The sequence below is a fragment of the Choristoneura fumiferana genome, chromosome 25, assembly GCF_025370935.1.
Source record: "Choristoneura fumiferana chromosome 25, NRCan_CFum_1, whole genome shotgun sequence".
Taxonomy (NCBI): domain Eukaryota; kingdom Metazoa; phylum Arthropoda; class Insecta; order Lepidoptera; family Tortricidae; genus Choristoneura; species Choristoneura fumiferana.
In genome coordinates, this window is record NC_133496.1 from 9344460 (window position 1) to 9372322 (window position 27863).

General features: G+C 47.6%; 3 protein-coding genes across 3 annotated transcripts; all 3 read left to right on the plus strand.

The window, feature by feature from the left end:
* Nucleotides 1-7014: 7014 nt before the first annotated feature.
* On the plus strand, nucleotides 7015-9430 carry LOC141442338 (uncharacterized). Its single transcript, XM_074107300.1, has one exon. The coding sequence runs from the start codon at nucleotides 7307-7309 to the stop codon at nucleotides 8891-8893; it is 1587 nt and encodes a 528-aa protein (XP_073963401.1). The 5' UTR covers nucleotides 7015-7306; the 3' UTR covers nucleotides 8894-9430.
* Nucleotides 9431-11562: 2132 nt separating this feature from the next.
* LOC141442555 (uncharacterized) lies at nucleotides 11563-12987 on the plus strand. The gene has a single exon (XM_074107572.1). It carries the CDS (start codon nucleotides 11563-11565, stop codon nucleotides 12985-12987), a length of 1425 nt encoding a protein of 474 aa, XP_073963673.1.
* Nucleotides 12988-23623: 10636 nt separating this feature from the next.
* On the plus strand, nucleotides 23624-25616 carry LOC141442042 (uncharacterized). The gene is made up of 2 exons (XM_074106945.1): nucleotides 23624-23931; nucleotides 24350-25616. Exons 1-2 carry the CDS (start codon nucleotides 23624-23626, stop codon nucleotides 25614-25616), a joined length of 1575 nt encoding a protein of 524 aa, XP_073963046.1.
* The last annotated feature ends 2247 nt before the right edge of the window (nucleotides 25617-27863 follow it).

Below are 27863 nucleotides of genomic sequence, written 5' to 3' on the forward strand. Positions count from 1 at the left end.
TCTACAGCGACTCTAAGCAGCCCTCCAGACTATTGTAAACCACGGTTGCCTCCACCCATTAGCGTTGAAACTAGAAGAAATAATCAAATCTCTCCAAGGCAAGGTATTTACCCTGCATTGGATCAAAGCTCACGCAGGACTGGAGGGCAATGAAAGAGCAGACCATCTAGCCAAGGAGGCCGCTGTGGGCTCCAAGAAGCGACCTGACTATGACCTCTGTCCGGTTTCACACGTCAGGCAACATTCGGATGAGACGCTGAGGTGTGTGAACCATAGATATGCGACTGGTAGCACTGCATCTACCACAAAGATCTTTTTCCCCGACGCGGTGACAGCTTACCGGATGATCCGGAAAATTGTGCCCCGTGGCACAACAACACAGTTTATGACGGGGCATGGTGGGTTCTCCGAATACCTGACTCGATTCAGGTGCAAGGAGGACCCATCGTGCCAATGTGAACCAGGAGTTCCAGAAAACGTTGCGCACCTAATCTTACAATGCCCAATGTACAGCATAGATAGATTAAAATTTGAAAACGAAATAGGAACAGTAATAACATTAGAAAATATTAAAGATATTATGAGAGGGAAAATAGAGAAAAATTCTTAGATTATTGCAACAAATTAACAAACAGTGTATATAAAGAATAAAAATAGATATATAAAGTATGCTAATATGATATATTGGGTATATTACTAATTAGCATACACCAATACAAGTAAGATAATGTAAAATAGACAATAAGTTAATTATAAGAGATTGTTACTAAATAAAATAACAGAAACTAGATTAATTATAATAGTTGTAAGCTCGTAGCCAGTGGCGAGCCGCTCGCCGCTTGCCGGTAGCCAATGGCGAGCCTGTCGCCAGTGACGAGCCACTCGCCCCTCTCCATTGCTCACCCTAAGTACTAAGACTTAATAAATTCGAAATAGAAAATGTATATGTAGCTTTACAGACAAGGTTAATAAAGCTTACCAAAATCCCCTCTGTAAATAGAATAAGACAAGAATAAAAGACAGGCATGACACAGAGGACAGCTCAAAAGATAAGTATGAAAAGAGACCGGAATGCAAGGAAATAATCATAAGTATGTATAAATAGATTTAAATAAAATAAGATAGAATAGTTTGAAGGGCAATGACCCAAGTAAGAAGATGAAGAACAAAAGAAAGAAAAAGTATGTTGAATAAAAGTACGAGAAGTAGCAAATGATGGAACTGGAATGAAAGAAAACAGATAGAAATAGGCCGATCATGTTGGAGGTAGGTGAATAAAAAAAAAAAAAAAAAAAAAAAAAAAAAAAAAAAAAAAAATAAAAAAAAAAAACTAACCTAAACTAACACCACCTAACCTAACCTAACCTAACCTAACCTAACCACCTAACCAAGTCGTCTGCCACCCACAGACCGAGAAACAGCGAAATCAGAGCGCTCCGCACTTAAAAATTGCTAAAAGTGGCCATATTAGCCGTAGAGACACGCGCGATACATCAAAAGTTGCGTAATTGCAAGGCGCATACGCGCACAAGTGAAATCACACGTGATAAGTGACAGTGACACATAAAAAAGTGCGAAATAGTGACGTTTTTGAGGTTAAAACGAAGTTTGACCATAAAACTCGTGATTACTCGAGTTTGGCTGATTGGATTTTTACAAGAAGTGCCGCGCACTGCGCCCTGACAAGCCCCGTCTTTTGACGCATCGCTCGGCTTCCTGTGACGTCACGCTGAGACGCCACAGTCAAAAAACAAAAACCACGTGTGTGGCGTGGTTTCGTTTCCGGCCATCAGAGAGAGCTGAAATTGAAGACCTCGTGCGCCGCATCAGCAGCAGCTCGGAACCGCAAGTCGCTGATTTTTATGTCTTATAATTTCTTTTTTAAAAATAATTCTGTGTTCGAACTTTGACAGTTAATTTCTTTTTACCAAAGTGAGACGCGCGGTTTTTGAAACTGCTTAAAGTTGCGCGCTAGTTAGTTCTATCAAATTTTTAACTTAGAAAAATTTTAAAGGCTCTAGGACTTAAAAATTTTTGAAAAAAACCAAATTTTTTGTATTTTCAAGAAATTTTTACATTTTCATATGATTAAATTTTTCTGTGCATTGTGTTCTGTGCGCCTCTTTTTGTATTTTTCGTGTATTTTTTCGGAATTTTTCGCCCACCGGTTCGGGAGTTATTTAATTTTTTCAATTTTTCTTTATATTTCCTAAATTAATTGTTTTTAATTGTTTCTGACCACGGGTTGTCTTTAGAGTGGTCATATTACCCGACCGAAGCGGCAGCCGGGGTCAGAAAAGAATCAAAAACAAAGAAGTTGAACTTTTTCGGCCATTTTGTTTTTGATACCAGTTTTATTTTCGATTATCTCTCGAACCCCTCGTCGGAAAATTCCGAGAAAGGTGTCCCTGATACTTACTTTTCGGCCCCTATCCATCCTCATCAAAATTTTTCATTTTTGACGCACAGAAATTTTTTGTCCCGGGACCCCTTTAGGGAGCAAGAGGAGGTCAAGGGAGCACCCCTGGAGAAATCCCGGCAACTCTGCGACGTCTGGTTCAGGAGTTATCAGCTCCTAAAGCTGGAGTTTGACAGCTCGGCGGCCATTTTGTTTCTCTTCCAGCCGTCATAGCTCCTGAACTAGGAGTCCTAGCGACCTGCGGTTTTCTTCGGTGGACCCCGGGCTCAGCATCTACCCGCCCCTCTAGGTTTCAGGCCGTTTCAGCGCTTGAAAATTTTGACTCCCGGAAGTGGTCCCGGAGGAGAGAGGAGAGAGAGTGAAGCCGGACAGAGAAGGTCCCACGGTTCTACGACCACCGGAGCGGAGTTATAGCCGGTCAAAGTTGGACTTTGACAGTTCCGGCGGCCATCTTGGGTAATTTCAAACTCGATATCTCCGAAACGGAAGTCGTAGCGACCGGGGGTTTTCTTTGTGCAGAAGCCCGGTCGAAGGTCTACCCAACGAGATTGCTTTCAGGAAATCCTGGACTTTTCAGCCTGAAAAATTTTCAGGTCTCCGATTTTCCTGAAACCGGTCTCCAACGGTGCGTCTCAGCGAGCCCTTTTCAGGGGGAAAACCGCGTCTCGATCTGACCACTGGTTCCTGAGATACGGCCTGGTATCTGATTTCGGCGGCCATCTTGGATCCGATACCGAAAGCGGAAACCGTCGTGTCTCCGGATCCCTTGGAGCTAGCGGGGCGTGCTTGGTCCCTGAACGCGGCTCAAGAGAGCTATCCTTTGGGTGGTTTTGTAGCTCTACCTAGAGCCGCTTGTACTTTAATTTAAGTTTTTTGTTATTTTCATTCGTGTGCAGATTTAAGTTAGTTCTAAGACTAGCAGTGTACACTGCTAATTTATATTGTTTAGTAGACCGGCTCTACATAGAGTTTCTTGCAATTTTTTTTTTTAAGGATATTGCTGTAATTCTTTTTGATTTGTTTATAAGCCCTAGTCGGGATTATAACTTTGACAGAGTCTGTGACTCTATTATTTTTTTTCTACGTACGTTGACTTAAAATTGTTTACCCCAAGTTTCATTCGACACTGCACAAGCACCTATTTTACAACTTTTACAACACGGTAACTTGTGCCCTGTTATTTAGACGTTTTCCTTTATACGAGGAACGACACTACCTCCGACATGCTAGGTTTAAGAAACCCCGTAAAGGGGCACAAACAGCCGAAGCAGAGACTTCTCCAAAGTGTACTGGAGAAAAGAGCGTTAGGGCGAGCATTGGGGAGTGGGAGGCTGCAGGAGCAAGCTCTACACCCCCACCAAGAACACCAAGGCAGAGCCCAGAAAAACGACCTAAAACAGCCACAGGCACAGGCGCAGCGCACCAAGGAAAGAGAACGCAAACAAAACGTTCGACTCAATACCTGCGTCTCCCTCGTCACCGGCACAGGGCCACAAAAACCGTTTGGCGGAAGCGCGGGCCTGCCTTTTAAAAGGCAAATTAAATATAAATAGCTCTAAAAATACCAAGACGGAGATTAAGAACAGCGTTATCGCGGCCTTGGATCGGCTGTACGTGCTGGTTAGGGAGTCGGAGGCGGAAGGCAAGAAGGGAGGAACAAAAGCGGTAACAAGTGGACCATCGAAACAGAACGGGGCTAAGGAAGTCGAAACCGCAATACCTAAGCCCCCGACTCCTGACCAGGACGTAATGGTTATGGCCTTAGAGGAGCACTCCAGACTGCTGATTGAAAACAGCAGAAAACTGGATGACCTAAGAAAAAAGGAGCAAAGCAAATCCCCGCCACCAATGCACCTCATCCTAGTGACCATGATCTGGTCGAAAGACTGAAGGAGCACAAAAAACAGATTGAGGCCAATAACACAAAAATGGAAGAACTAAGGAAACTCTAAACTTCGCGCTGGAGAAGCTGGCCGACAGGACTTATGCTGTAGCCGCGGGTCACGCCGGCCACTCTGGAAACCCTACTTTGGAGAGAGGAACTCTCCACTCCGTATGTTCACCTCTACAAATGAGACGGCGACGGAGAGGAGGTTCTAAGCAAGATCCGGAAGTAGTGGATGCGAAGGAAGGGGATTAGGTGGAGAGGGTGAGAAAAGGCGAGAGACCGCAAGGTTATTATTGGCCTAAAGACGAAAGAAGACAGGGAAAAGATTAAGGAAAGGATTAAAAAAAAGGAGTCGATCTCAGCGTGGAGGAGGTCGAGAACAAGGACCCATTGCTGGTGCTCAGGAGTGTGCTCGCGGTTAACACTGACGAGGACATCATAAAAGCCCTGAGGAACCAAAACAGGAGTGTTTTTGGCGACCTCGACACTGAGAACGACAGGTAAAGGTACGCTACCGGAGGAGGACGCGGAATCCCCACACCAGTCATGTAGTCGTCAGCGTATCGCCCATCATCTGGCAGCGAATGCTGGACAAGGGTTACGCACATGTGGATCTTCAGCGTATCCGGGTCGAAGATCAGACCCCACTGATACAGTGCACCCGCTGCTTGGGTTTTGGGCACGGCAAAAAGTACTGCACAGAGTCAGTGGACCTGTGTAGTCATTGCGGTGGCCCACACCTAAGGAGTGGGTGCGCCGACTGCTTGGCTGACGTACCCCCGAGCTGCAAAAACTGCACAAGGGAAGGTCTGGAACGAGCTGCCACACAACGCATTTAGCCACGATTGCCCTACGAGGAAGAGATGGGACGAAATAGCGAGGGCAACCGTGGCTTACTGCTAAGGGCAGCCAGAAGGAACACAGATATATAATCGCGCAAGCGAACCTCCAGCGATCCAGACTGGCGACCGATGAGCTGATGATCGAGGCGGAAAGGCGCAGAGTAGCAGTCGCACTCATCCAGGAGCCGTACGTGGGATCCATCGGGGAAATGAGGAGTCGCAGAGGGGTGAGGATTTTCCAGAACACCAGTCTGGGCGGGGAACTGTAAAAGCCGCTATAGCGGTCTTTGACCCCAACTTAGACGTGATACAGTTCCCCAAGCTTACCACCAATAACATCGTGGTGGTAAGGATTCAGACTGGAGCCTGGAAGATCAATCTAACCTCCGTCTACTTTGAATGCCCCCAGCATGATTACCCTATCGATGCGGACCTGGATCGCCTGGCCCACATAAGCCAGCAAATCGGCTCGTCAGGATGGATTGTTGGAGGTGACGTTAACGCGAAAAGTGCGTGGTGGGGTAGTCCCACGAATGATCGTAGGGGAGAGGAACTCGCCGGCTGTCTCGACGAGCTGGATCTGGCCATACTGAACCAGGGAAAGGTACCAACATTCGATACCATCAGGGGGGGAAACGGTACCAGAGCTTTGTCGACATCACGGCTTGCACATCGAATATCCTGGGCTTTGTAAACGGGTGGAATGTAGTGGAGAATCTCACGAGTTCGGATCATAATGGCATGGTATTTAACTTAAACCTGAAAAGATCCAAAGGCGCTAGCATATCTAGGACAACAAGGAAGTACAACACCAAAAAGGCTAATTGGGATGAGTTTAATGAGAAACTCGCCCAATTATTCATAGAAAATCAAATCACAATAGCAGATATTAAACAGATAAACAGCACAAAACAATTGGAACAACTTACACACAAAATTATACAGTCCATAGATATTGCCTGCAAACAGTCCATGCCAACTAAGAAAAATAAGGAAGTACTTACCGTGCCATGGTGGTCCGAAAAACTCGCGGAGATGAAGAGAGAGGTGACCCGTAGAAAGCGCAGGATTCGTTGTGCAGCCCCAGTCCGAAAGTCCAAAGTTATTCAAGAGTACCTGGAACAGAAAAACGCGTATGAGTCGGAGGCAGCGAAGGCTCAGATAGACAGCTGGCGGGAGTTCTGCGGGAAGCAGGATAGGGAGAGCATGTGGGACGGGATATACAGGGTCATAGGCAGAACAGCGCGGAGAAGCGAAGATCTACCGCTGATAAAGGACGGGGTGACCCTGGACGCGAAGGGCTCCGTTCAATTACTGGCTGAGACGTTTTACCCGGAGGACCTCGATACCAACGACAACCAGCGGCACCGTGAAACCCGAAGGAGAGCCGAAGAGGTGAACGCCTGGGGACAAGTTGGTGCTTGCGACCCGCCGTTTACCATGGAGGAGCTCATGAGGGCGATCGAGTCCTTTAGTCCGAAGAAGGCCCCGGGAGAAGACGGTTTCACAGCGGACATCTGTCTTCGCGTTGTGAAGGCCCACCCAGAAACAATGCTGCAGTTTTTCAATAAATGCCTCGAGTGTGAGTATTTCCCAGCAGCTTGGAAGAGAGCTGTTGTCATAATTCTGCGGAAGCCTGGCAGGAGCGACTACACCATTCCCAAATCCCATAGACCGATCGGCCTCCTGTCAATTATGGGCAAAACTTACGAGAAGCTGTTGGTGACTCGACTCAAGTATCACATATTGCCAAAGATGAGCCCCCGCCAGTACGGGTTCATGCCGCAGCGCAGCACCGAAGACTCCCTCTATAGCCTCATGCAGTACATCCGCAATAAGTTGAAACAAAAGAAAATGATCACTTTGATTTCACTAGATATAGAGGGAGCCTTCGATAGCGCATGGTGGCCCGAAATCCGAGTCCGACTGGCGGAGGAGAACTGTCCGCTGAACTTGAGAAGGGTCATCGACAGCTATCTTAGTGACAGAGAGGTCGTGGTTAGGTATGCGGGAGAACAACACACAAGATCCACAAGAAAGGGTTGTGTCCAAGGTTCCATAGGAGGCCCAATTCTATGGAACTTATTGTTGGACCCCCTCTTGAAGGATCTTGCAAATGGGGGTAGCTACTGCCAGGCCTTCGCAGATGACGTGGTCATGGCGTTTGACGGAAGCACAGCACAGGAGATTGAAGGGCAGGCTAACCCCGCTCTCGAGCGTGTCCGGGCGTGGGGAGTCAAGAGCAAACTTAAGTTTGCTCCACATAAAACAAATGCGTTGCTGATTACAAACAAGCTTAAGTACGACACCCCGCGCCTGGTCATGGGAGGAGTAGAGGTTGGTTTTGCGGAAGAAGTGAAACTCCTAGGTGTGACCATAGACAACAAGCTAACATTCAACAGCCATATAACCAATGTTTGCAGGAAAGCTGCTGGGATATGCAAGCAACTGACAAGGGCGGCAAAAGTTAGCTGGGGACTTCATCCCGAAGTTGTCAAAACGATTTACGTGGCAACCATAGAGCCAGTGATACTGTATGCCGCGAGCGTATGGGCACCGGCTGCAGAGAAGCTGATGACGCGAAAGAAGTTTGAGGTCATACAGAGAGGCATAGCGCAAAAACAGTGCGGGGCCTACCGCACTGTCTCCCTCAACGCCGCGTTGCTGCTAGCGGGGATGCTCCCACTAGACCTCCGAGTCCGTGAGGCAGCTTTACTTTATGAAGCCAAGAGGGGAGCAAACCTGCCGCAGCTTGGCGACAGGGAGATTGAGCGGAGAGGGTCCGCGCTGGAGACACCACATCCAGCGGAGCAAACCAGCATCGAGTTTGGGATCCTGGCCGATCAGGATGCCCTAAACAAGAACGAGCAATACACAACTAGGATATACACCGACGGGAGCAAGATTGGTGGCAGGGTCGGCGCCGCATTATCTATTTGGCAAGGCGACGCCGAGACTAGGGCCGTCAAGCTTGCGCTCTCGGACTACTGTAGCGTGTATCAGGCCGAGCTCCTAGCCTTACAAGAGGCTACAAGTGTGGCTCTGAACAGTGCGGGGTCTTCTTTTGGGGTCTATAGCGACTCTAGGGCGGCTCTGCAAACCATTTCGAACCATCGTTGCCTCCACCCGCTCGCCATAGCCACAAGAGAGAACTTAACATCAATCTCCCTCCAAGGCAAGGAACTTTCCTTGTTTTGGATAAAGGCACATGCGGGTTTGGATGGCAACGAGAGGGCCGACCAGCTAGCCAAAGAAGCCGCTGTAGCATCCAAGAGAAGACCAAACTATGATCTTTGTCCGGTATCACACATCAAGAGAATCCTTCGAAAGGATTCCCTTGATGTGTGGAACCGGAGGTATGTGGAAGGTACGACCGCGTCGACCACGAAGCTATTCTTCCCCAATGCGGTGGAAGCGTACGGAGTGGTCCGAAAGATGGTCCCGCGCGGCATTATTACCCAGGTAATGACCGGGCATGGTGGATTCTCCGAGTACTTAAATCGCTTTAAGTGCAAGGAGAATCCATCATGCTCCTGCGAACCAGGGGTGCCCGAGACAATTGCCCACCTGCTCCTTGAATGTCCCCAGTATGGAGTGCAGAGGTTTGACCTGGAAAATAAAATAGACATAAAACTAACTAAAGACAATATAAGAGACATAATGATGGGAAAAAATAGAGAAAGATTTATAAAATATTGTATAGAAGTAGCAAGCAAAACCATTGTTAAAAATAAAAATAGATAAGAAAAAGTATGTTTAAATGATATACTGAGTATATTAGTAATAAGCATGCAAAATATATAGAGTATAAATAAAATAGTACTAAATGTAAGAGTAAGTAAGAAAAATTGTAAGCAAGTAAAATAAGTACCAAACAAAATTGTGTCCGACAAAAGTGTTTACAAATGTTGACACCCTAAAAACTGTAATTCATTATAGATATAAGATAGTTAAGTTAAAATTGTAAGAATGTAGAATTGTTGGGAATTATAAATAAAGAACACCCGGGGACCCTCTCCCCTCCTATTGTTGAAAGAGCAAGAAAATAGTAAAGCATGGTAACAGAGGACAGCTAGAGAGATACGATAGTATGTAAAAGAGGAAGGAAAGGAATGTAAGATGAAATATAACAATAAGTTAAGTAAAAATTAGATAGATAGAATAGCTAATAATGATAGTAAGAATGAGGAAGAAAGATAGAAAGAAAAGGAATGCAGCATGAAAGTGCGAGAAGGATAAGTGATAGAACTGGAGTGAAACGGCATTGTAAACATAGGCTCCGATCATGTTGGAGGTAGTCAGGTAAAAAAAAAAAAAAAAAAAAAAAAAAAAAAAAAAAAAAAAAAAAAAAAAAACCTAAAAAAAAACCTAACCTAACCTAACCTAACCTAACCTAACCTAACCTAACCTAACCTAACCTAACCTAACCTAACCTAACCTAACCTAACCTAACCTAACCTAACCTAACCTAACCTAACCTAACCTAACCTAACCTAACCTAAAAACCTAAATAACCTAACCTAACTTAACCTAACCTAACCTAACCTAAACTAACCTAACCTAACCTAACCTAAATCACTAACCTAACCTAAACTAAAAAACCTAAATAACCTTTGACCTTAAACCTAACCTAACCTAACCTAACTAACCTAACCTTTTAACCTAAGTGCCGTGGTGGTGACAAGGGACCCTCGCTCGCCCTGGACGAGGAGGACAGTCAAAAAAACGACGTTGTGGTGGTAACCTAACCTAACTACTACAAATAATCTGTGGTGGTGCAGGGGCCTGGGGCGCCCAGGACGAGGAGGAAGTCGACTTTCACGACTTGAAAAATAGCGAGAGAGGGTTGAATTGGTGCCTGCGGAGTGGCTCCCGAGGGTCTCTACCCGATCCAGGAAAAACGAATATAGATTTCCCAAAACTGGATTTTTTAGCGGAAATTGAATGAGAGTACTGGTCGATGAGTCGTTAAGGGGGCAACCTCGTTACGCAGGACTTATCGGAAATTCGACTCTGCCGCCGTATACTTAAGGCCCATCGCTCGCTTACGCCAGCTCAAGCGACCTAACAACATATTTTTGTATATAAAAATAAGGAGGGTAGACCTTCGGTCGAGTTAGCCACTGCTCCTGCAGAAATACTAGCCGCTAGCCGATAGCCACATCTAGCCGGTAGCCACTTCGGTCATTGTGAAGCTGAAGCTGGTTGGTGCGGCACGTCACCGGAAACATTTCAGCGCCCTCAAATCGCCGAGCTGGTCACACGTGGTCTCTGGCCGCACCGGAGCGACGCAATTTGGAGGGAACGTGCGCAACAGCAGCAGTAGCCCGGAACCGCAAGTCAAAATTTATTAATACCTGTACTCCTTAAGCAACAGTATTTTTTAGTATTGTTCTATTATATTTCTATTGCTAGCTGTAAGTAGTTTTAGGACAAGCATACTGGCTGCTAGCCGTTGGCTATTTCCACCCAGTGCTCGCCACTAGCCGCTAGCCACGTCTAGCCGGTGCTCGCCGCTAGCCGCTAGCCACGTCTAGCCGGTGCTAGCCGCTAGCCGCTAGCCACACCTAGCCGGTGTTCGCCACTGGCTACTAGCCATTCTGGCCAACGCTCGCCACTAGCCGCTAGCCACGTCTAGCCGGTGCTCGCCGCTGGCCGCTAGCCACACCTAGCCGGTGTTAGCCACTTTTTTATTTTACCTTTTGTTAGTTTTAAGTAGATTTAAGACCTTTCTTCCGACACTTATTAATAACTGAACATTCTGTTTTAATGTCTCTTTTGACTTATTGACTTTTTGGCTAATAAGGTGTTTTACCTAGAACATTGGAGTCTGCGACTCCACAAGAATAGTTAAATAAAATTTAAAATTAAGTTGGTAAAAGTGGGCGATTGTTTTTACTGTGACTAAATCTATTTAACAGCAGTTCTATTGAACTGGGTTCTTTATTTACTTTCAGCGTAACCACTGTGCATTAAACCTCTTACTTTACCTTTAATTTGACCTTAGATTACTGTCACTAGCCATTCTAGCCAACGCTCGCCACTAGCCGCTAGCCACGTCTAGCCGGTGCTTGACGCTAGCCGCTAGCCACACCTAGCCGGTGTTTGCCACTTTATTTACCTATGTTAGTTTTAAGTAGATTTAAGACCACTGTGCTTTATACCTTTTACTTTACCTTTAATTTGACCTTAGATTACTGTCACTATTTAATTTCTAAATTCTTTTACTCACTGTACTTCGTACAGCGAATAATATTTCTTTTTGACTACATTGCACAGTTACTTGTTGCTTTTTGCTACTACCTAACCACACAAGTGGCCAAATCTTACAACTTTTACAAACCGGCAGCTTGTGTATTCTGACATCATTCCCTTTATACGAGGGATCATCTATCTGCCTTAACATGTTCGGGATGAGGACCCCGGCAAAGCGTTCGACCGAAGAGAGAGAAGAGAGAAAGTCGCCAAATAAGCCGCCATTGGATAAAAATGTGAGACAAAGCATAGGTGAGTGGGAAGCGGCAAATGCCGATGCCACACCCACCTTGCCACCAACAACGAAGCAGGCAGGTCCTGCAAAATCTAAAAAACCTGTAGGACAGCAAGACTGCGGGCCATCGATCGCGAACAAAACGTTTGTAAAAACCCCAACCGTCACACCACCAAAGAGGATTTTTCCAAACCGGTCAGCAGAAGCAAGGGCCTGCCTGCAAAAGGCAAAAGAAAACTTAAATTTCAGCAAGAACATAAAGACTGAAATCAAAGAAAAAGTTATACAATCCTTAGACCGACTCTACGTGCTTGTAAAAGAGGCAGAAGCGGAACAAAAAGGGAAACTTACTCTAGAAAAAGGGGAAGAAACGGCCGAACCCGTTAAGACTCTTGCCATAGCCCCCCAACCACAACATCCTAACCCGGAACGCCTCATCAACACCCTGGAAAGACACGCAAAATTACTGCTCGAGAACACAATAAGAGTACAGGAGCTACAAACCCAGATAGAGCAGCATCGTGAGGTGATGAAGAACGCGCCCACGGCCACATACGCAGAGGTCGCTGCGAACAAAAATCAGGGCAGAAGCGCACTGCACTCGGTGATTGTCACGTCCGCAGATGAAACCGAAACAGGAGACGAGGTTTTAAGTAAAGTGCGACAAGCTGTGGACGCTAAGGAGGGCTGGGTAAAGGTAGAGAAAGTGAGAAAAGCCAAAGACAGGAAAGTGATTATGGGTTTTGGGACCACGGAGGAACGGGACAAGGTCAGAAGGAGGCTGGAAACCAAAAATGCCAGTCTTATAGTGGAGGATGTGATGAACAAGGATCCCCTGTTTGTCCTCAGGAACGTTCTGGCCATAAATACAGATGAAGATGTACTAAAGGCCCTGAGGAATCAAAACAGGGGAGTTTTTCACGACCTGGAGGGGGGTGATGACAGGGTCACCGTCAAATACCGAAGGAAGGCACGGAACCCGCATGTTACCAATATAGTGGTGAGTACTTCCCCCAAGGTGTGGCAGAGAGTGACTGAGGCAGGAAGTCTTCACATCGACCTGCAGAGGGTAAAAGTGGAAGACCAATCGCCTCTGGTACAATGTACGCGTTGTTTGGGCTTCGGACACGGCAGACGTTTCTGCAAAGACTCAATCGACGCGTGCAGCCACTGTGGGGGACCCCACTTAAGAGCGGACTGCCCGGACTGGGTTGCGGGTATACCACCGAAATGCCGCAATTGCTCGAAGGCAAGACTAGAAAACACGGAACACAATGCTTTTAGCGCGGACTGTCCCATAAAGATAAAGTGGGACGTATTAGCGCGGTCAGCAGTTGCTTACTGCTAAGGGCTCCTTTGGCAAAAACCATCTTGGCATCATTCAAGCAAACCTCCAGCGAAAGAAGTTGGCTACAGAAGAGCTTATGATTGAAGCAGGAAGACGAAAAACATCAGTGGCACTTCTTCAGGAGCCCTATGTAGGAGGGAGAAGGGAGATGGGGAATTATAGGGGGGCGCGTGTTTTCCAGGGCATCACCACGAACGACGGAGGAACAAACAAGGCTGCGATAGTAGTATTTGACAGCAAAATTAAGGTCACTCAATACCCGAAGCTCACCACCAACAACATCGTGGTGGTGGGGATTCGTGCTGGTGCTCGGGAGATCACGCTCGTCTCCCTGTACTTTGAACCTGATCAGCCCATCGAACACTACATAGGGCATCTGAAGAGGATTGCACATAAGCTCGGCACGGAAAGACTGATCGTTGGAGGAGACGCAAACGCCAAGAGCCCTTGGTGGGGCAGCACCGTGGTTGAACATAGGGGCGAAGAGCTTTCCGGGGCTCTCGAAGAGCTAGAACTCAATGTGCTGAACAGCGGGGAAACTCCAACCTACGATACAGTCAGGGGAGGCAAGCGCTTCAGTAGTCACGTTGATATAACAGCATGCTCAACCGACCTGTTAAACCTGGTGGACGACTGGGAAGTGGATGAAGGGTTGACGAGCTCGGACCACAACGGCATAACATTCAAACTCCTACTGCAGCGATCGATGGGCATAATAGTCGACAGAACAACTAGGAAGTTCAACACTAAAAAAGCGAATTGGCCCGAGTTTCATGAGAAACTTGGGCAATTCATAACGGAAAACAACATTACAGAACAGGCAATAAATAGTATTCATAATGCACACCAACTAGATTCCATAGTAGAAAAAATTACCACAACAATAGACCAAACTTGCAGAGAAACAATGCCTATAAAAAAGAACATTGAGAAGATTGTTGTGCCGTGGTGGTCCGAGAAGCTAGCCGAGATGAAAAGGGGGGTCGCCACCAGGAAGCGCAGAATTAAATGCGCCGCCCCAGTAAGACGTGCCAAGGTTGTCGAGGAGTACCTGAAGCACAAGGAACAGTACGAGTCCGAGGCTACTAAGGCCCAAATAGAGTCCTGGAAGGAGTTCTGCCGCAAGCAGGACAGAGAAGGGGTGTGGGAAGGAATCTACAGAGTGATCGGAAGAACGAAGACCAGGGTTGAGGACTCCCCACTGGAGAAAGACGGGGAAATGTTGGATGCGAAGGGTTCCGTAAAACTGTTGGCAGACACGCTCTATCCGGAAGACCCTGTGGATAACGACACTCCCCGTCACCGCCACACCAGAGAAGAGGCCGTCAGAGTGAACGCCGGCGACCAAATTGATACTTGCGAACCGCCATTCACAATGACGGAGCTCACCCAGGCAACTGAGTCCTTTAACCCCAAGAAAGCTCCGGGAGGGGATGGCTTCACTTCCGACATCTGCGCACACGCCATCAAAGTCGCGCCAAAAATTTTCCTTGCGGTCATGAACAAATGCCTAGAGCTTCACCACTTTCCGAGGGCCTGGAAGGAAGCAATTGTAGTGATCTTGAGGAAGCCGGGTAAGGGAGACTACTCAAACCCGAAGTCGCATAGGCCGATCGGATTACTCCCTATGCTCGGCAAAATACTCGAGAAAATGACAGTGGCCCGCCTAAAATACCATCTGAACCCGAAGACGAGCGCACGCCAGTTTGGCTTTATGCCGCAAAGGAGCACTGAGGACTCCCTCTATATCCTAATGCAGCACATCCGTAGCAAGATAAAGGAGAAAAAGATAATTACACTGATATCCTTAGATATAGAGGGAGCCTTCGACTGTGCCTGGTGGCCAGCTATAAAAGTCCGACTGGCCGAGGAAAACTGTCCGCTCGCGCTCCGGAAAGTTGTGGACAGCTATCTCCAAGACCGCAAAGTCAGAATCAGGTACGCCGGTGAAGAGTATAGCAAAGCCACAACCAAAGGATGCGTACAAGGTTCAATAGGCGGGCCAATACTGTGGAACCTCATATTGGACCCACTACTTAGGACTATGGAAAAGATGGGCGCTTACTGCCAGGCCTTCGCGGATGATGTGGTCATTGTGTGTGACGGAGAGAGTGCTCAGGAGATAGAGACTCAAGCAAATAGACTACTCGAATGCGTGCAGGCATGGGGGGATGATAATAAACTGCGTTTTGCCCCTCACAAAACCAATGCAATGGTCATAACGAGGCGACTGAAGTACGACACCCCGCGCCTGACCATAAATGGAGTCGCGATTGCGATGGTCAGTGAGGTTAAGATACTCGGGGTCACGATCGACTCGGGTCTCACATTTAACACCCATGTAGCAAATGTCTGTAAAAAGGCTATCGGCATCCACAAGCAGTTATCAAAAGCGGCCAAAACCAGTTGGGGGCTCCACCCGGAGGTTATTCGCATAATATATGTTGCAACCATTGAACCCGTGATTCTATACGCAGCTAGTGTGTGGGCGCCGGCGGTCAGCAAGCTGTGCGTCATGCGACAGCTGGCAACGGTGCAGAGGGGGATTGCACAAAAGCTTAGTAAGGCATACCGCACAGTTTCGCTGAACGCGGCGCTGATATTGGCTGGAATACTCCCTCTTGACCTCCGAGTGCGAGAGGCGGCTCTGCTGTACGAGGCCAAGAAGGGGGTACCCCAGCCGATACTGGAAGGAAGAGAAGTAGAGCGCATGGCTTCGGCACTGGATGTCCCACACCCGGCACACCGTCACGATATAGAATTGGTAAACCTGGTAAACCTGGAGGAAGTAAATGCGAATAGCGACTTTGAGGCTCGCATCTTCACGGATGGGAGCAAGATTGAGGGCAAGGTAGGAGCAGCGTTATCCATTTGGAATGGAGAAACTGAGACCAGAGCCCTCAAGCTTGCTCTTCCGTCGTTCTGTACGGTTTACCAGGCGGAACTACTGGCGTTGAGTCGGGCAACATCTGAGGCCATCAAGCATAGGGCCATGACGTTTGGCATTTACAGCGACTCCATGGCGGCCCTCTTGACCGTAAAGAACTACGCTTGCTTCCATCCGCTAGCAGTGGAGGCCAGAGCAAACTTGAGGGTCTTGTCCGATAAAGGCAAAACGGTCAAGTTGTTCTGGATCAAAGCCCATGCTGGACTGGATGGAAATGAGAGAGCAGACGTCTTGGCGAAGGAGGCCGCCCTGAAGTTAAAACGAAGACCGGACTACGACCTGTGCCCGGTCTCATTCGTCAAGCGAAGCATCCGACAGGAAACGCTTGGCGAGTGGAACCGGAGATACGAGGCCGGTGAAACTGCAAAAATAACGAAGATCTTCTTCCCTAATGCCGTGGCGGCGTATAGAGTCACGAGAAAAATGGAAATAACAAACATTAGAACACAAATACTGACGGGACACGGTGGGTTCTCAGAGTACCTGGAAAGATTCAGGTGCAAAGAGAGCCCATCGTGCGTATGTGACCCTGAAAAGAACGAAACAGTGCCGCATATATTATTCGAGTGTCCTCGGTTTGAGAGGGAACGATTCGAAGTTGAACAGAAGCTGGGAGTTAGAATAACACCGGACAACACCGGCACGATAATGTTAGGTAACAAAGAAAGAGGAGCTTTTCTAAGCTACTGTGAAGCGATAGCAGAGGTAGTAATAAAGAGCAACAAAACTGTAAGTTAAAGTATGCTTATGTAATATGTGGAAATATTAACACTAAGCATACAATGAAAGAAATAGGAAAATTTTGTTTAGTTAGTAAGCAGTAGTGGTTGACATGCTCCACAATATGTATACGTAGTGTGAGAACTGTTGATAGATATAAGATATGGAAATTAAAGCATCTCTCCGTGGAGTGCACCGACTCGCCGCTGATCGCCGTTGCTCGTCGCATCTCGCTGTGGCGGCGGGCTGGTGGACTTAAGCTAAGTCTAGATATAAGATAAATGGTCAAAACCAATAATCATGTATTAGTAGTTAAGCGGAATTTAGTAAAAATAAATATGTAAAAGATTGTCAATTTAGAAATAGGTAGAAATGTAAGCTTGTAAATAGAACCAAAACACTGTAAGAAAATAAATAAAGTGGCTTGCTTAAGATCCTTCCCCATTAGCATAGAGTATAGTATAGAATAGATGGGAATCCCACCCATTAAGGCATGAAAGATAAGATGGATGAGAGAAAGACATGGAATGAAGAATAAAAGTACGAGAGGCATAATAGATTGAACTGGAATGGAAGAGTTACTGATAGAAAAGGCTCCGATTAAGTCGGAGGACGAAAAAAAAAAAAAAAAAAAAAAAAAAAAAAAAAAAAAAAAAAAAAAACCTAACCTAACCTAACCTAACCTAACCTAACCTAACCTAACCTAACCTAACCTAACCTAACCTAACCTAACCTAACCTAACCTAACCTAACCTAACCTAACCTAACTTAACCTAACCTAACCTAACCTAACCTAACCTAACCTAACCTAACCTAACCTAACCTAACCTAACCTAACCTAACCAAAGGTACTTTCTCCTACCGCTGGCTTTAAAATGCCGGTCTCTCGCTCCCCTCCGCCTCCGCCTGTGTCTCAACGACGTCACTTGACCACAAGGACAATACCCACAACCACAACTGAAACCATGCACATCACGGCCACAAGCGCAACGGCCTCCTCAGACACACTGACCACAACCACCACTACGACCAGCACTGCCCCAATAGTCTCGTCCGGCGCAGAACGCCACCACGCCGCGACACACAACTCACCTATGAGTAAGCATACGGAGCTACAACTACAACAATTACTCCACTCGGCCGGCTCACCTCAACCACGGCTGGTGCAAGATATTGACATATTTTTAGAGCGCACCTGTAGCCCGGGAGCAAGCCAGGGCTCCATCTTGCCTACCCCCCAGCTCTCACAAAATACAAACCTCCCCAACGAAAACGAAGATGAAAACAACACCTATTCCACCCCCAACACCCAGAACATACAACTGTATTACAGTCAGGATATAGCGCCCTCCCAGGAACGCACCGAAACGATGGCGGATGCCTTCATGCGACGGATTGCCAAATACACTGACGACATACGAAGGATCATTAAGGAAAGTAAGAGCGTGACCAGAGCTAACAAGTTGGAGATCATAAGGCTGGCCACCGCCCTGGAAGAAGAGACCGACTGCTTTACCCACGGCATCAACAAATCCGCACCCACATCAGACAACGAACGACATACGCACCCGGAAATCACCACACATAAATCCACAGCCTCCGTATCGACACAAACCAACGCTTGTGTCACCGACGCTGACGCAGGGACCTCTTCGATCGCCGTAGACACCGTCAGGAAAACCATTATTGAAGAGTTCGAAAAATTATCCGCCCGCAATATAACAGTTGCGGGTAGGTCCAATCACAGCACCCAACCCCCAAACAACAACAGCAGCAGTCTTTCATACGCCGCCGTCGCCGGACACACAGTCACCAAGACAACGCCACCGCCCCCTAAAGTCCCCTCCACTAAGCCCGCTATCACTGTGAGCTCGAAAAAACACGGCAAATCTGCTGCGGACACGCTCTCTGCCTGGAGGAAAGCCGTCTCGTTCAGAGACACCGACCACGCGCCGGCAGCCATCAAACACTTATCAGGCTCAAAGGTTCGAGTCGAATTCGACAACGTCGCACAGCGAGACGCGGCCATACTCCGCACTAATATGAGTGAGGAGGTATGCGCGGAACCTGCTAAATCACTCCGCCCGATGGTAATTGTTAAAGGCATACCTAAAGAAATCGAAGCCACTGAACTTACGGCTATCATCATCCGACAAAATCCCAATATTGCAGCCCAAATGAACACAGCACAGGATCTTCTACTACACTTTAAGAAAGGAAACAGAAATCCCACAAAGTACAACGCTGTATTATTAACGGCTCCCGGAGTCTTCAGAGCAATGATACTTAATCAAAGACTAAACATAGATCACCAGAAAATTCACGTCTCTGAACACATTCCCCTCCTACAGTGCTTCCAGTGCCTGAAATTTGGACACACGCAAAAGCGATGTGGAGCGGAGGCCACTATTGCCTGCTCATACTGCGCCACCACTGGACATACGTTCAGGGACTGCCCTCACCGCTCTGAACCCAACAAACTCAAATGTTTCAACTGCATCAACAACCCACGCAGCGACCACAGCGGAACTAATAACAAAAACAACCACAATCATAGCGCAACTTCTGCCGTTTGCCCACAGCTACAACAAATGAAAAACATTATTTTAAATAGAATAGATTATGGACTATAACGACATTAATAAAAAGAATAAAAACTACTCACAAAAAAACTCATATTCTGCTATACAGATTAATCTTGGGCACGGCAGAATCGCCCAACAAGAACTCCTTACAAAAACTAACAATGATAAATTTGATTTCATATTTATCTCCGAACCATACTTAACTGCAGGCTGCAACAATTTCAAAACCTTCCCCGGCTACACTACATATCAATACCCTACAACCGATCTACCAACCAGAGCTGCCCTGCTCATCAGAGACAGCGGAATCAGCACGTTGGGAATAACTCAATTTTCAGGACCCAACCTAGCAATAGTACAACTAACATCCAAATCCGGAGATCACATTTATCTGGTGTCAATCTACCTGGAGCCTCGGAGGGACCCTCAAAACACACTGGACAAGTTGGACACATTCTTACACAATACCAGAGGCTCGACTGTTATAGTGGGAGGTGACCTTAACGGCTGGCACACTCTATGGGGTTGCCCTCGAAACAATGCGAGAGGCGGTGATATCGCGGACCTCATCACCACGCACAGTATAGTTGTGTGCAACCAAGGGTCATCCCCCACATTCGAAACCGTTACTCACGGAACCATACGCACGTCCATTGTGGATGTCACTCTTCTCCTGTGCAGGCCACGACGCGGACGGTACCTCGTGGATGTGACCGAGTGGAAAGTGGACACCAACATCTGTCCCTCGTCAGACCACAACGCTATCACGTACACTATCCGAAACGCTCCCCAAAAATCTGCAGGTTTAAATAAAAAAATCAAACAAACCACCTTCAAGTACAACACCGACAAAGTAGAATGGAAGGAATTGGACGACGCCTTCCGGCAAGCAATCTCCAAATGTATCCCGGAACCGTCCTACATAGAGACCTGCTCTGAGGAACAGATCGATGAACTTATTGCAGTAATCACAGTAGAACTACAAAAGGCTTGCAGGGACCTGCTGCCCCCAACAAAATGCCCTCCAACTCGAGCTCCATGGTGGAGCGACGAGCTAGAAGAAAAAAAGAAGCTAGTTATCAACAACCACCACAAACTGAGTAAGGCAGTACGGCGCGGATTGCCTCTGGATGCCATCATACAGGAAAGAGACAGGCTGCGAAGGGAATATGCAGACGCCTGCCGAACCGCATCCACTTCACAGTTTCGTAGCTTCTGCGAACGGCAGAATAAGGAAGACGTGTGGGCGGTCACAAACCGGATCATGAAGACAAAACCCATCCCACAGCCTCCGGCCACCCTACGTCTTCCAGATGGCACATATACAACCAACAGCACCGACACTGCCAGAACCCTGCTGAACACTTTTTACCCGGACGACGACACCAACGAGGACACTCCCGAGCAACGCGACATCAGAGACTCCACTACTGCCCCCCCTGACACCCTGATGAACCCCCTTTTACCATTACAGAGGTCATTCACGCACTCAAATCCATTAATCCAAAAAAAGCACCAGGCTCCGACCACCTCACCTCCGACATATGTCTACACTTTGCCAACCTCTTCCCTGATACCCTCACTCATATTCTCAACAGATGCCTTCAACTTGGCTACTTCCCTTCAACCTGGAAATCCACTTGCACAAAAATCATCCCCAAACCCAACAAGACTGACTACAACAACACCTCCTCCTACAGACCGATAGGACTGGTAAAAGTGTTCGGCAAGCTACTAGAAAAACTAATTGCTAACAGACTTACCTACCATATGTACAACACCGGAACAATAGTCAACAAACAGTATGGATTCAGAATGCAGACATCCACCACTAATGCCATCCAAGACGCCCTGCAGGTCGTTCATGACGCCATTCGGAACAAACACCAGGTGCTTGCGGTGTCACTTGATATACGAGCAGCCTTTGACAACGCATGGTGGCCTGCAATCTTCCAAAGGCTAAAGAAAATCCGCTGCCCCAAAAACATATACGTAATGCTTCAGAGTTACATCACAGATCGCGCTGTACACCTTAGTCTTGCCGACAGCACGGTTGCCAAACCCATGACGAGAGGGTGCGTTCAGGGCTCAGTCATCGGTCCCATCATGTGGAACCTCATCCTGGATGAACTACTGGACACCAAAATGCCAGAGAATTGCCATATCCAGGCCTATGCAGACGACGTACTCCTTATCTGCCACTCCAAGACTGAGGCAACTATAACAGAGCTAGAGCACTTGACAAACAGCTCCCTAAGCACCATTCACGACTGGGGCAAAAGAGTCAAACTAGACTTCGGAACAGACAAGACCCAACTAATTGCTTTCACTTCACGAGCCTCCAAGGCTACAATCACTATTAATAACTTCATCATCCCCCACTCCAAGCAAATAAAGTACCTTGGACTCATCTTAGACCACAGACTGCGCTTCATTGAACACGTCAAATACATAATAGAAAAAGCCAAAAAGCTCTTTTATAAACTACAAAATTTCATTAGACCCACTTGGGGTGTCCACACAGACAATATAAAAATCATATATAAACAAGTCATAGAACCTATCATTACATACTCCGCTTCGGTTTGGGTCAGCGTCCTAAAATATAAATATATTATAAATAAACTCCTTTCAATGCAACGTTTATTCGCCATCAAGGCCATACACGGATTCCGAACACTTAGCACCCCTCTCTCAATCACTCTTGCTGATTTCTCCCCCCTTCCCAACAAAATCGAATACGTAGCCGAAATAGAAAATGCACGGATACGCGGACGCACAGCATTTCTTCCTCGCGACCTCCCCATCGAAACCGTTGCTCCACCCTCCTCTCTCTTGCATCCATCGCTAAGAGTCCCCATCCCACACGCCGACATACAAGACACAACAGCACTTGACAACATAGTTACAGCCCACCACGCCGACACTCCACACCTACTACAGGCCTACACCGATGGCAGCCGACATGATGACAGAGTTGGCTCAGCATTTGTCATCATTCGGCCTGATGGTAAACATACGCTCAAGAAATACAAGCTGCATGACCGTTGCTCAGTCTTTCAAGCCGAGTTGCTCGCCATTTCACAGTGCATTTTATACACCGCATCACACTACACCGAACACAAACACACTCTACTCATATTTTCAGACAGCAAATCATCACTTCAAGAATTAGAGAACCCCAACAGCTACAACACACTTGCCAACAACATACACAAATTAATACATACACACAAAGACACCATCAAAATACACTTTTACTGGGTTAAGGCGCACTCCGAAATTCCGGGCAATGAGCTGGCGGACGGGGCGGCAAAACATGCAGCCAACCTACACAAAACACCCGACTACTTTCAGATCCCAATCAGCCATGTAAAACACCACCACAAAATAATTCTGCAAAAACACAAAGAACAACTATACAACAAACAGGAACACTGCACATACACCAAAACACTCTTCCCCATATACGACACACTCATTGAATACATCACTAGACACCCACTCACCTTCGCCTCCACACAACTACTTAGCAATCACGGCTATCACAAGACATATTTACATCGATTCCATATAACAGACAACGAACACTGCCCATGCGACCAACACACACCTCAGACACTCACACACCTTATTTTTCACTGCCCCAGATTCTCACAAAAACGCCTCAACCTAACCATCAGCTGCAGCAATTTTAACATTGACCCTCTTAACTTCTCCGAAATATTAACAAAAGAAACCACGGCCGATCACTTTCATAAACTACTGAAACACATAATCTATAACTTAAAAACTTTTAACAATCCACCTCCCCCTAACCCCTCAATCACAAATCTTCCAAAAACCTAATCTATATTCCAAACAACACCCAACCACACATACTATATAACAACCCATATATACACCTGCAAACTTTCTATATGTCTATATATTTATTTATCTTTCTACTAATGCCTCCCGCAGGGGAAAGAAACACCATTCGTTGTCCTCTTTTCCCTTCGGGGTGCAGCCCAAACACTCGCTTTTTCACCAAAAAACACTTTCCTCCCCCTAGGTACTCTTTACAAAAACAACACAAAACACTTGCAAAAACACACCCTCATCACACTCACACTCAAAAAAAACCTCTAAAACAAAGACACACCCAGACGCGAAGTGTATACCAATAGCACGGAGCGCCCTGGAGTAAAACACTCCACTGGGGTGGAGTTTAGTCCGTAGGCGCCTGGGAGAAATCCCCAGACGAGTCGGGCATGCTGTCGGGACCGGCCCGACAGTATACTATGAGTATTCTCCACCTCCCCAAAAAAAAAAAAAAAAAAAAAACCTAACCTAACCTAACCTAACCTAACCTAACCTAACCTAACCTAACCTCCTGTCAATTATGGGCAAAACTTACGAGAAGCTGTTGGTGACTCGACTCAAGTATCACATATTGCCAAAGATGAGCCCCCGCCAGTACGGGTTAATGCCGCAGCGCAGCACCGAAGACTCCCTCTATAGCCTTATGCAGTACATCCGCAATAAGTTGAAACAAAAGAAAATGATCACTTTGATTTCACTAGATATAGAGGGAGCCTTCGATAGCGCATGGTGGCCCGAAATCCGAGTCCGACTGGCGGAGGAGAACTGTCCGCTGAACTTGAGAAGGGTCATCGACAGCTATCTTAGTGACAGAGAGGTCGTGGTTAGGTATGCGGGAGAACAACACACAAGATCCACAAGAAAGGGTTGTGTCCAAGGTTCCATAGGAGGCCCAATTCTATGGAACTTATTGTTGGACCCCTCTTGAAGGATCTTGCAAATGGGGGTAGCTACTGCCAGGCCTTCGCAGATGACGTGGTCATGGCGTTTGACGGAAGCACAGCACAGGAGATTGAAGGGCAGGCTAACCCCGCTCTCGAGCGTGTCCGGGCGTGGGGAGTCAAGAGCAAACTTAAGTTTGCTCCACATAAAACAAATGCGTTGCTTATTACAAACAAGCTTAAGTACGACACCCGCGCCTGGTCATGGGAGGGGTAGAGGTTGGTTTTGCGGAGGAAGTGAAACTCCTAGGTGTGACCATAGACAACAAGCTAACATTCAACAGTCATATAACCAATGTTTGCAGGAAAGCTGCTGGGATATGCAAGCAACTGACAAAGGCGGCAAAAGTTAGCTGGGGACTTCATCCCGAAGTTGTCAAAACGATTTACGTGGCAACCATAGAACCAGTGATACTGTATGCCGCGAGCGTATGGGCACCGGCTGCAGAGAAGCTTACGACGCGAAAGAAGTTTGAGGTCATACAGAGAGGCATAGCGCAAAAACAGTGCGGGGCCTACCGCACTGTCTCCCACAACGCCGCGTTGCTGCTAGCGGGGATGCTCCCACTAGACCTCCGAGTCCGTGAGGCAGCTTTACTTTATGAAGCCAAGAGGGGAGCAAACCTGCCGCAGCTTGGCGACAGGGAGATTGAGCGGAGAGGGTCCGCGCTGGAGACACCACATCCAGCGGAGCAAACCAGCATCGAGTTTGGGATCCTGGCCGATCAGGATGCCCTAAACAAGAACGAGCAATACACAACTAGGATATACACCGACGGGAGCAAGATTGGTGGCAGGGTCGGCGCCGCATTATCTATTTGGCAAGGCGACGCCGAGACTAGGGCCGTCAAGCTTGCGCTCTCGGACTACTGTAGCGTGTATCAGGCCGAGCTCCTAGCCTTACAAGAGGCTACAAGTGTGGCTCTGAACAGTGCGGGGTCTTCTTTTGGGGTCTATAGCGACTCTAGGGCGGCTCTGCAAACCATTTCGAACCATCGTTGCCTCCACCCGCTCGCCATAGCCACAAGAGAGAACTTAACATCAATCTCCCTCCAAGGCAAGGAACTTTCCTTGTTTTGGATAAAGGCACATGCGGGTTTGGATGGCAACGAGAGGGCCGACCAGCTAGCCAAAGAAGCCGCTGTAGCATCCAAGAGAAGACCAAACTATGATCTTTGTCCGGTATCACACATCAAGAGAATCCTTCGAAAGGATTCCCTTGATGTGTGGAACCGGAGGTATGTAGAAGGTACGACCGCGTCGACCACGAAGCTATTCTTCCCCAATGCGGTGGAAGCGTACGGAGTGGTCCGAAAGATGGTCCCGCGCGGCATTATTACCCAGGTAATGACCGGGCATGGTGGATTCTCCGAGTACTTAAATCGCTTTAAGTGCAAGGAGAATCCATCATGCTCCTGCGAACCAGGGGTGCCCGAGACAATTGCCCACCTGCTCATTGAATGTCCCCAGTATGGAGTGCAGAGGTTTGACTTGGAAAATAAAATAGACATAAAACTAACTAAAGACAATATAAGAGACATAATGATGGGAAAAATAGAGAAAGATTTATAAAATATTGTATAGAAGTAGCAAGCAAAACCATTGTTAAAAATAAAAATAGATAAGAATAAGTATGTTTAAATGATATACTGAGTATATTAGTAATAAGCATGCAAAATATATAGAGTATAAATAAAATAGTACTAAATGCAAGAGTAAGTAAGAAAAATTGTAAGCAAGTAAAATAAGTACCAAACAAAAATGTGTCCGACAAAAGTGTTTACAAATGTTGACACCCTAAAAACTGTAATATATTATAGATATAAGATAGTTAAGTTTAAATTGTAAGAATGTAGAATTGTTGGGAATTATAAATAAAGAACACCCGGGGACCCTCTCCCCTCCTTTTGTTGAAAGAGCAAGAAAATAGTAAAGCATGGTAACAGAGGACAGCTAGAGAGATACGATAGTATGTAAAAGAGGAAGGAAAGGAATGTAAGATGAAATATAACAATAAGTTAAGTAAAAATTAGATAGATAGAATAGCTAATAATGATAGTAAGAATGAGGAAGAAAGATAGAAAGAAAAGGAATGCAGCATGAAAGTGCGAGAAGGATAAGTGATAGAACTGGAGTGAAACGGTATTGTAAACATAGGCTCCGATCATGTTGGAGGTAGTCAGGTGATAAAAAAAAAAAAAAAAAAAAAAAAAAAAAAAAAAAAAAAACCTAACCTAACCTAACCTAACCTTTTTTTTTTTTTTTTTTTTTTTTTTTTTACCTGGGGAAAATCCGTTACGGACTTCACCGGCCCGGGGAGACCGGTGGGCATGTGGGAGTCCCGCCCCAGAAGGGGACGGTGTACCCACTAAAAACCCCAGGGTGTTCCTCTTTTCCGCCTTATTGCAGCCGGGCTGTGGGAACTGTAAGCGTCCATGGCCCGGAAGCGCGACAGTTGTCCATTCTTGGACCCACCTCGGAGGTTACTCCTCCTTACTCCTTCGCTGTAGGCGCGCCGGAACACTTGGCGTGCCTACCAGCTCGGGGACCATAACAGCAGGGGACGGGCATCCCCGTGCCCGTCACCCGCAGTCCCTATTAGGGCGGAATTTGGCGGCGGTTATAAACTAACCGCCTCCGCCCAACTCGCCTGCGGCGCAGAGGCTGGGAGGACGGGTCCTCCTCTCGCTCCCGCTCCGCTCCCTCTTTGATCGCCATCACCTCCTCGCAGAAGGAGGCCATGGCGATCCACGACCTCTCGCTGTCGGTCATGGATTTAACGACGGCCGGCAGCGAGAGGTCGTTACCTATCACTGCCTTGAGGCTTTCTCGCACACCGTCAAAGGCGGGACACATCTGCAGCGTGTGCTGCGCGGTGTCTTCCGCCCCGCCGCAGTGGTGGCACATTGGTGTTGTCTCCCTCCTTGCGATCTTGCACAGGTACTTGCCGAAGCAGCCATGCCCCGACAGTACCTGCGCTAGATGAAAGGAGACAACACCCCATGTTCTGTCGACCCATCTGTCTAAGACGGGCCGGACTCCCGATATGGTCCAGTGGCCGGCGCTCGGCCGCTCCAGAGCCTCCAGCCATTTCCGGAAGAGAGTTTGGCGTGAGATGTCTCTCCACCGCCTTATCTCTTCCGGACAGGGCCGTTCTCCTCTGGCGCGCGCCTCGGCTACCCGCTGGTAAACGTCGGCTAGAACTTCGGCATCTAGCTCCCATGGTGGGGTACCCGCCAGTACGCAGGCCGCCTCGAACGAGGTGGTGCGGTACGCCCTCGATACCCTTACCGCCATGACCCTTTGCGGTTGCCGCAAGTGGGTCTTGTTCCGGGCGGAAAGGGCATTTACCCATATGGGTGCCCCGTACAGGGCCATCGACCGCACAACACCTGTGTACAGTCGGCGGCAGCCCGCCTTTGGCCCGCCCACGTTCGGGAGCAGCCGGCTCAGTGCCGATGCCGTGCCCACCAGCTTCGGAGCCAAGCGCCGGAAATGTTCTTCGAAGTCCCACCGGCTGTCGAGGACGAGTCCCAGGTACTTCATCGTCCTCCCGACGCCGATGGTGACTCCGCCCACCACTATGCTTGCATTTGCTGGAGGTGCCCTCCGGGGCCCATGAAAGCAAATAGCCTCAGACTTATGGAGGGCAACCTCCAACCCCAGCTTCCGGATTTTCTCCACAACGTGGGCCACGCCGGCAGTGGCCAGCAGGGCCGCGTCGCGAAAGGTGGCACCGCGGGCCGTAACGAGGGTATCGTCGGCGTAACACGTTACGTCGACCCCCCGTAAATTGGCACCACGGAGCACCCAGTCGTA

Bases quoted from the DNA above. Each gene is read 5' to 3' on its own strand.
- LOC141442338 (XM_074107300.1), top strand. From the start codon at position 7,307: ATGGCGTTTGACGGAAGCACAGCACAGGAGATTGAAGGGCAGGCTAAC.
- LOC141442555 (XM_074107572.1), top strand. From the start codon at position 11,563: ATGAGGACCCCGGCAAAGCGTTCGACCGAAGAGAGAGAAGAGAGAAAG.
- LOC141442042 (XM_074106945.1), top strand. From the start codon at position 23,624: ATGGGCAAAACTTACGAGAAGCTGTTGGTGACTCGACTCAAGTATCAC. The intron at 23,932-24,349 runs GTATGCGGGAGA...CAATGTTTGCAG, and splicing joins GACAGAGAGGTCGTGGTTAG to GAAAGCTGCTGGGATATGCA.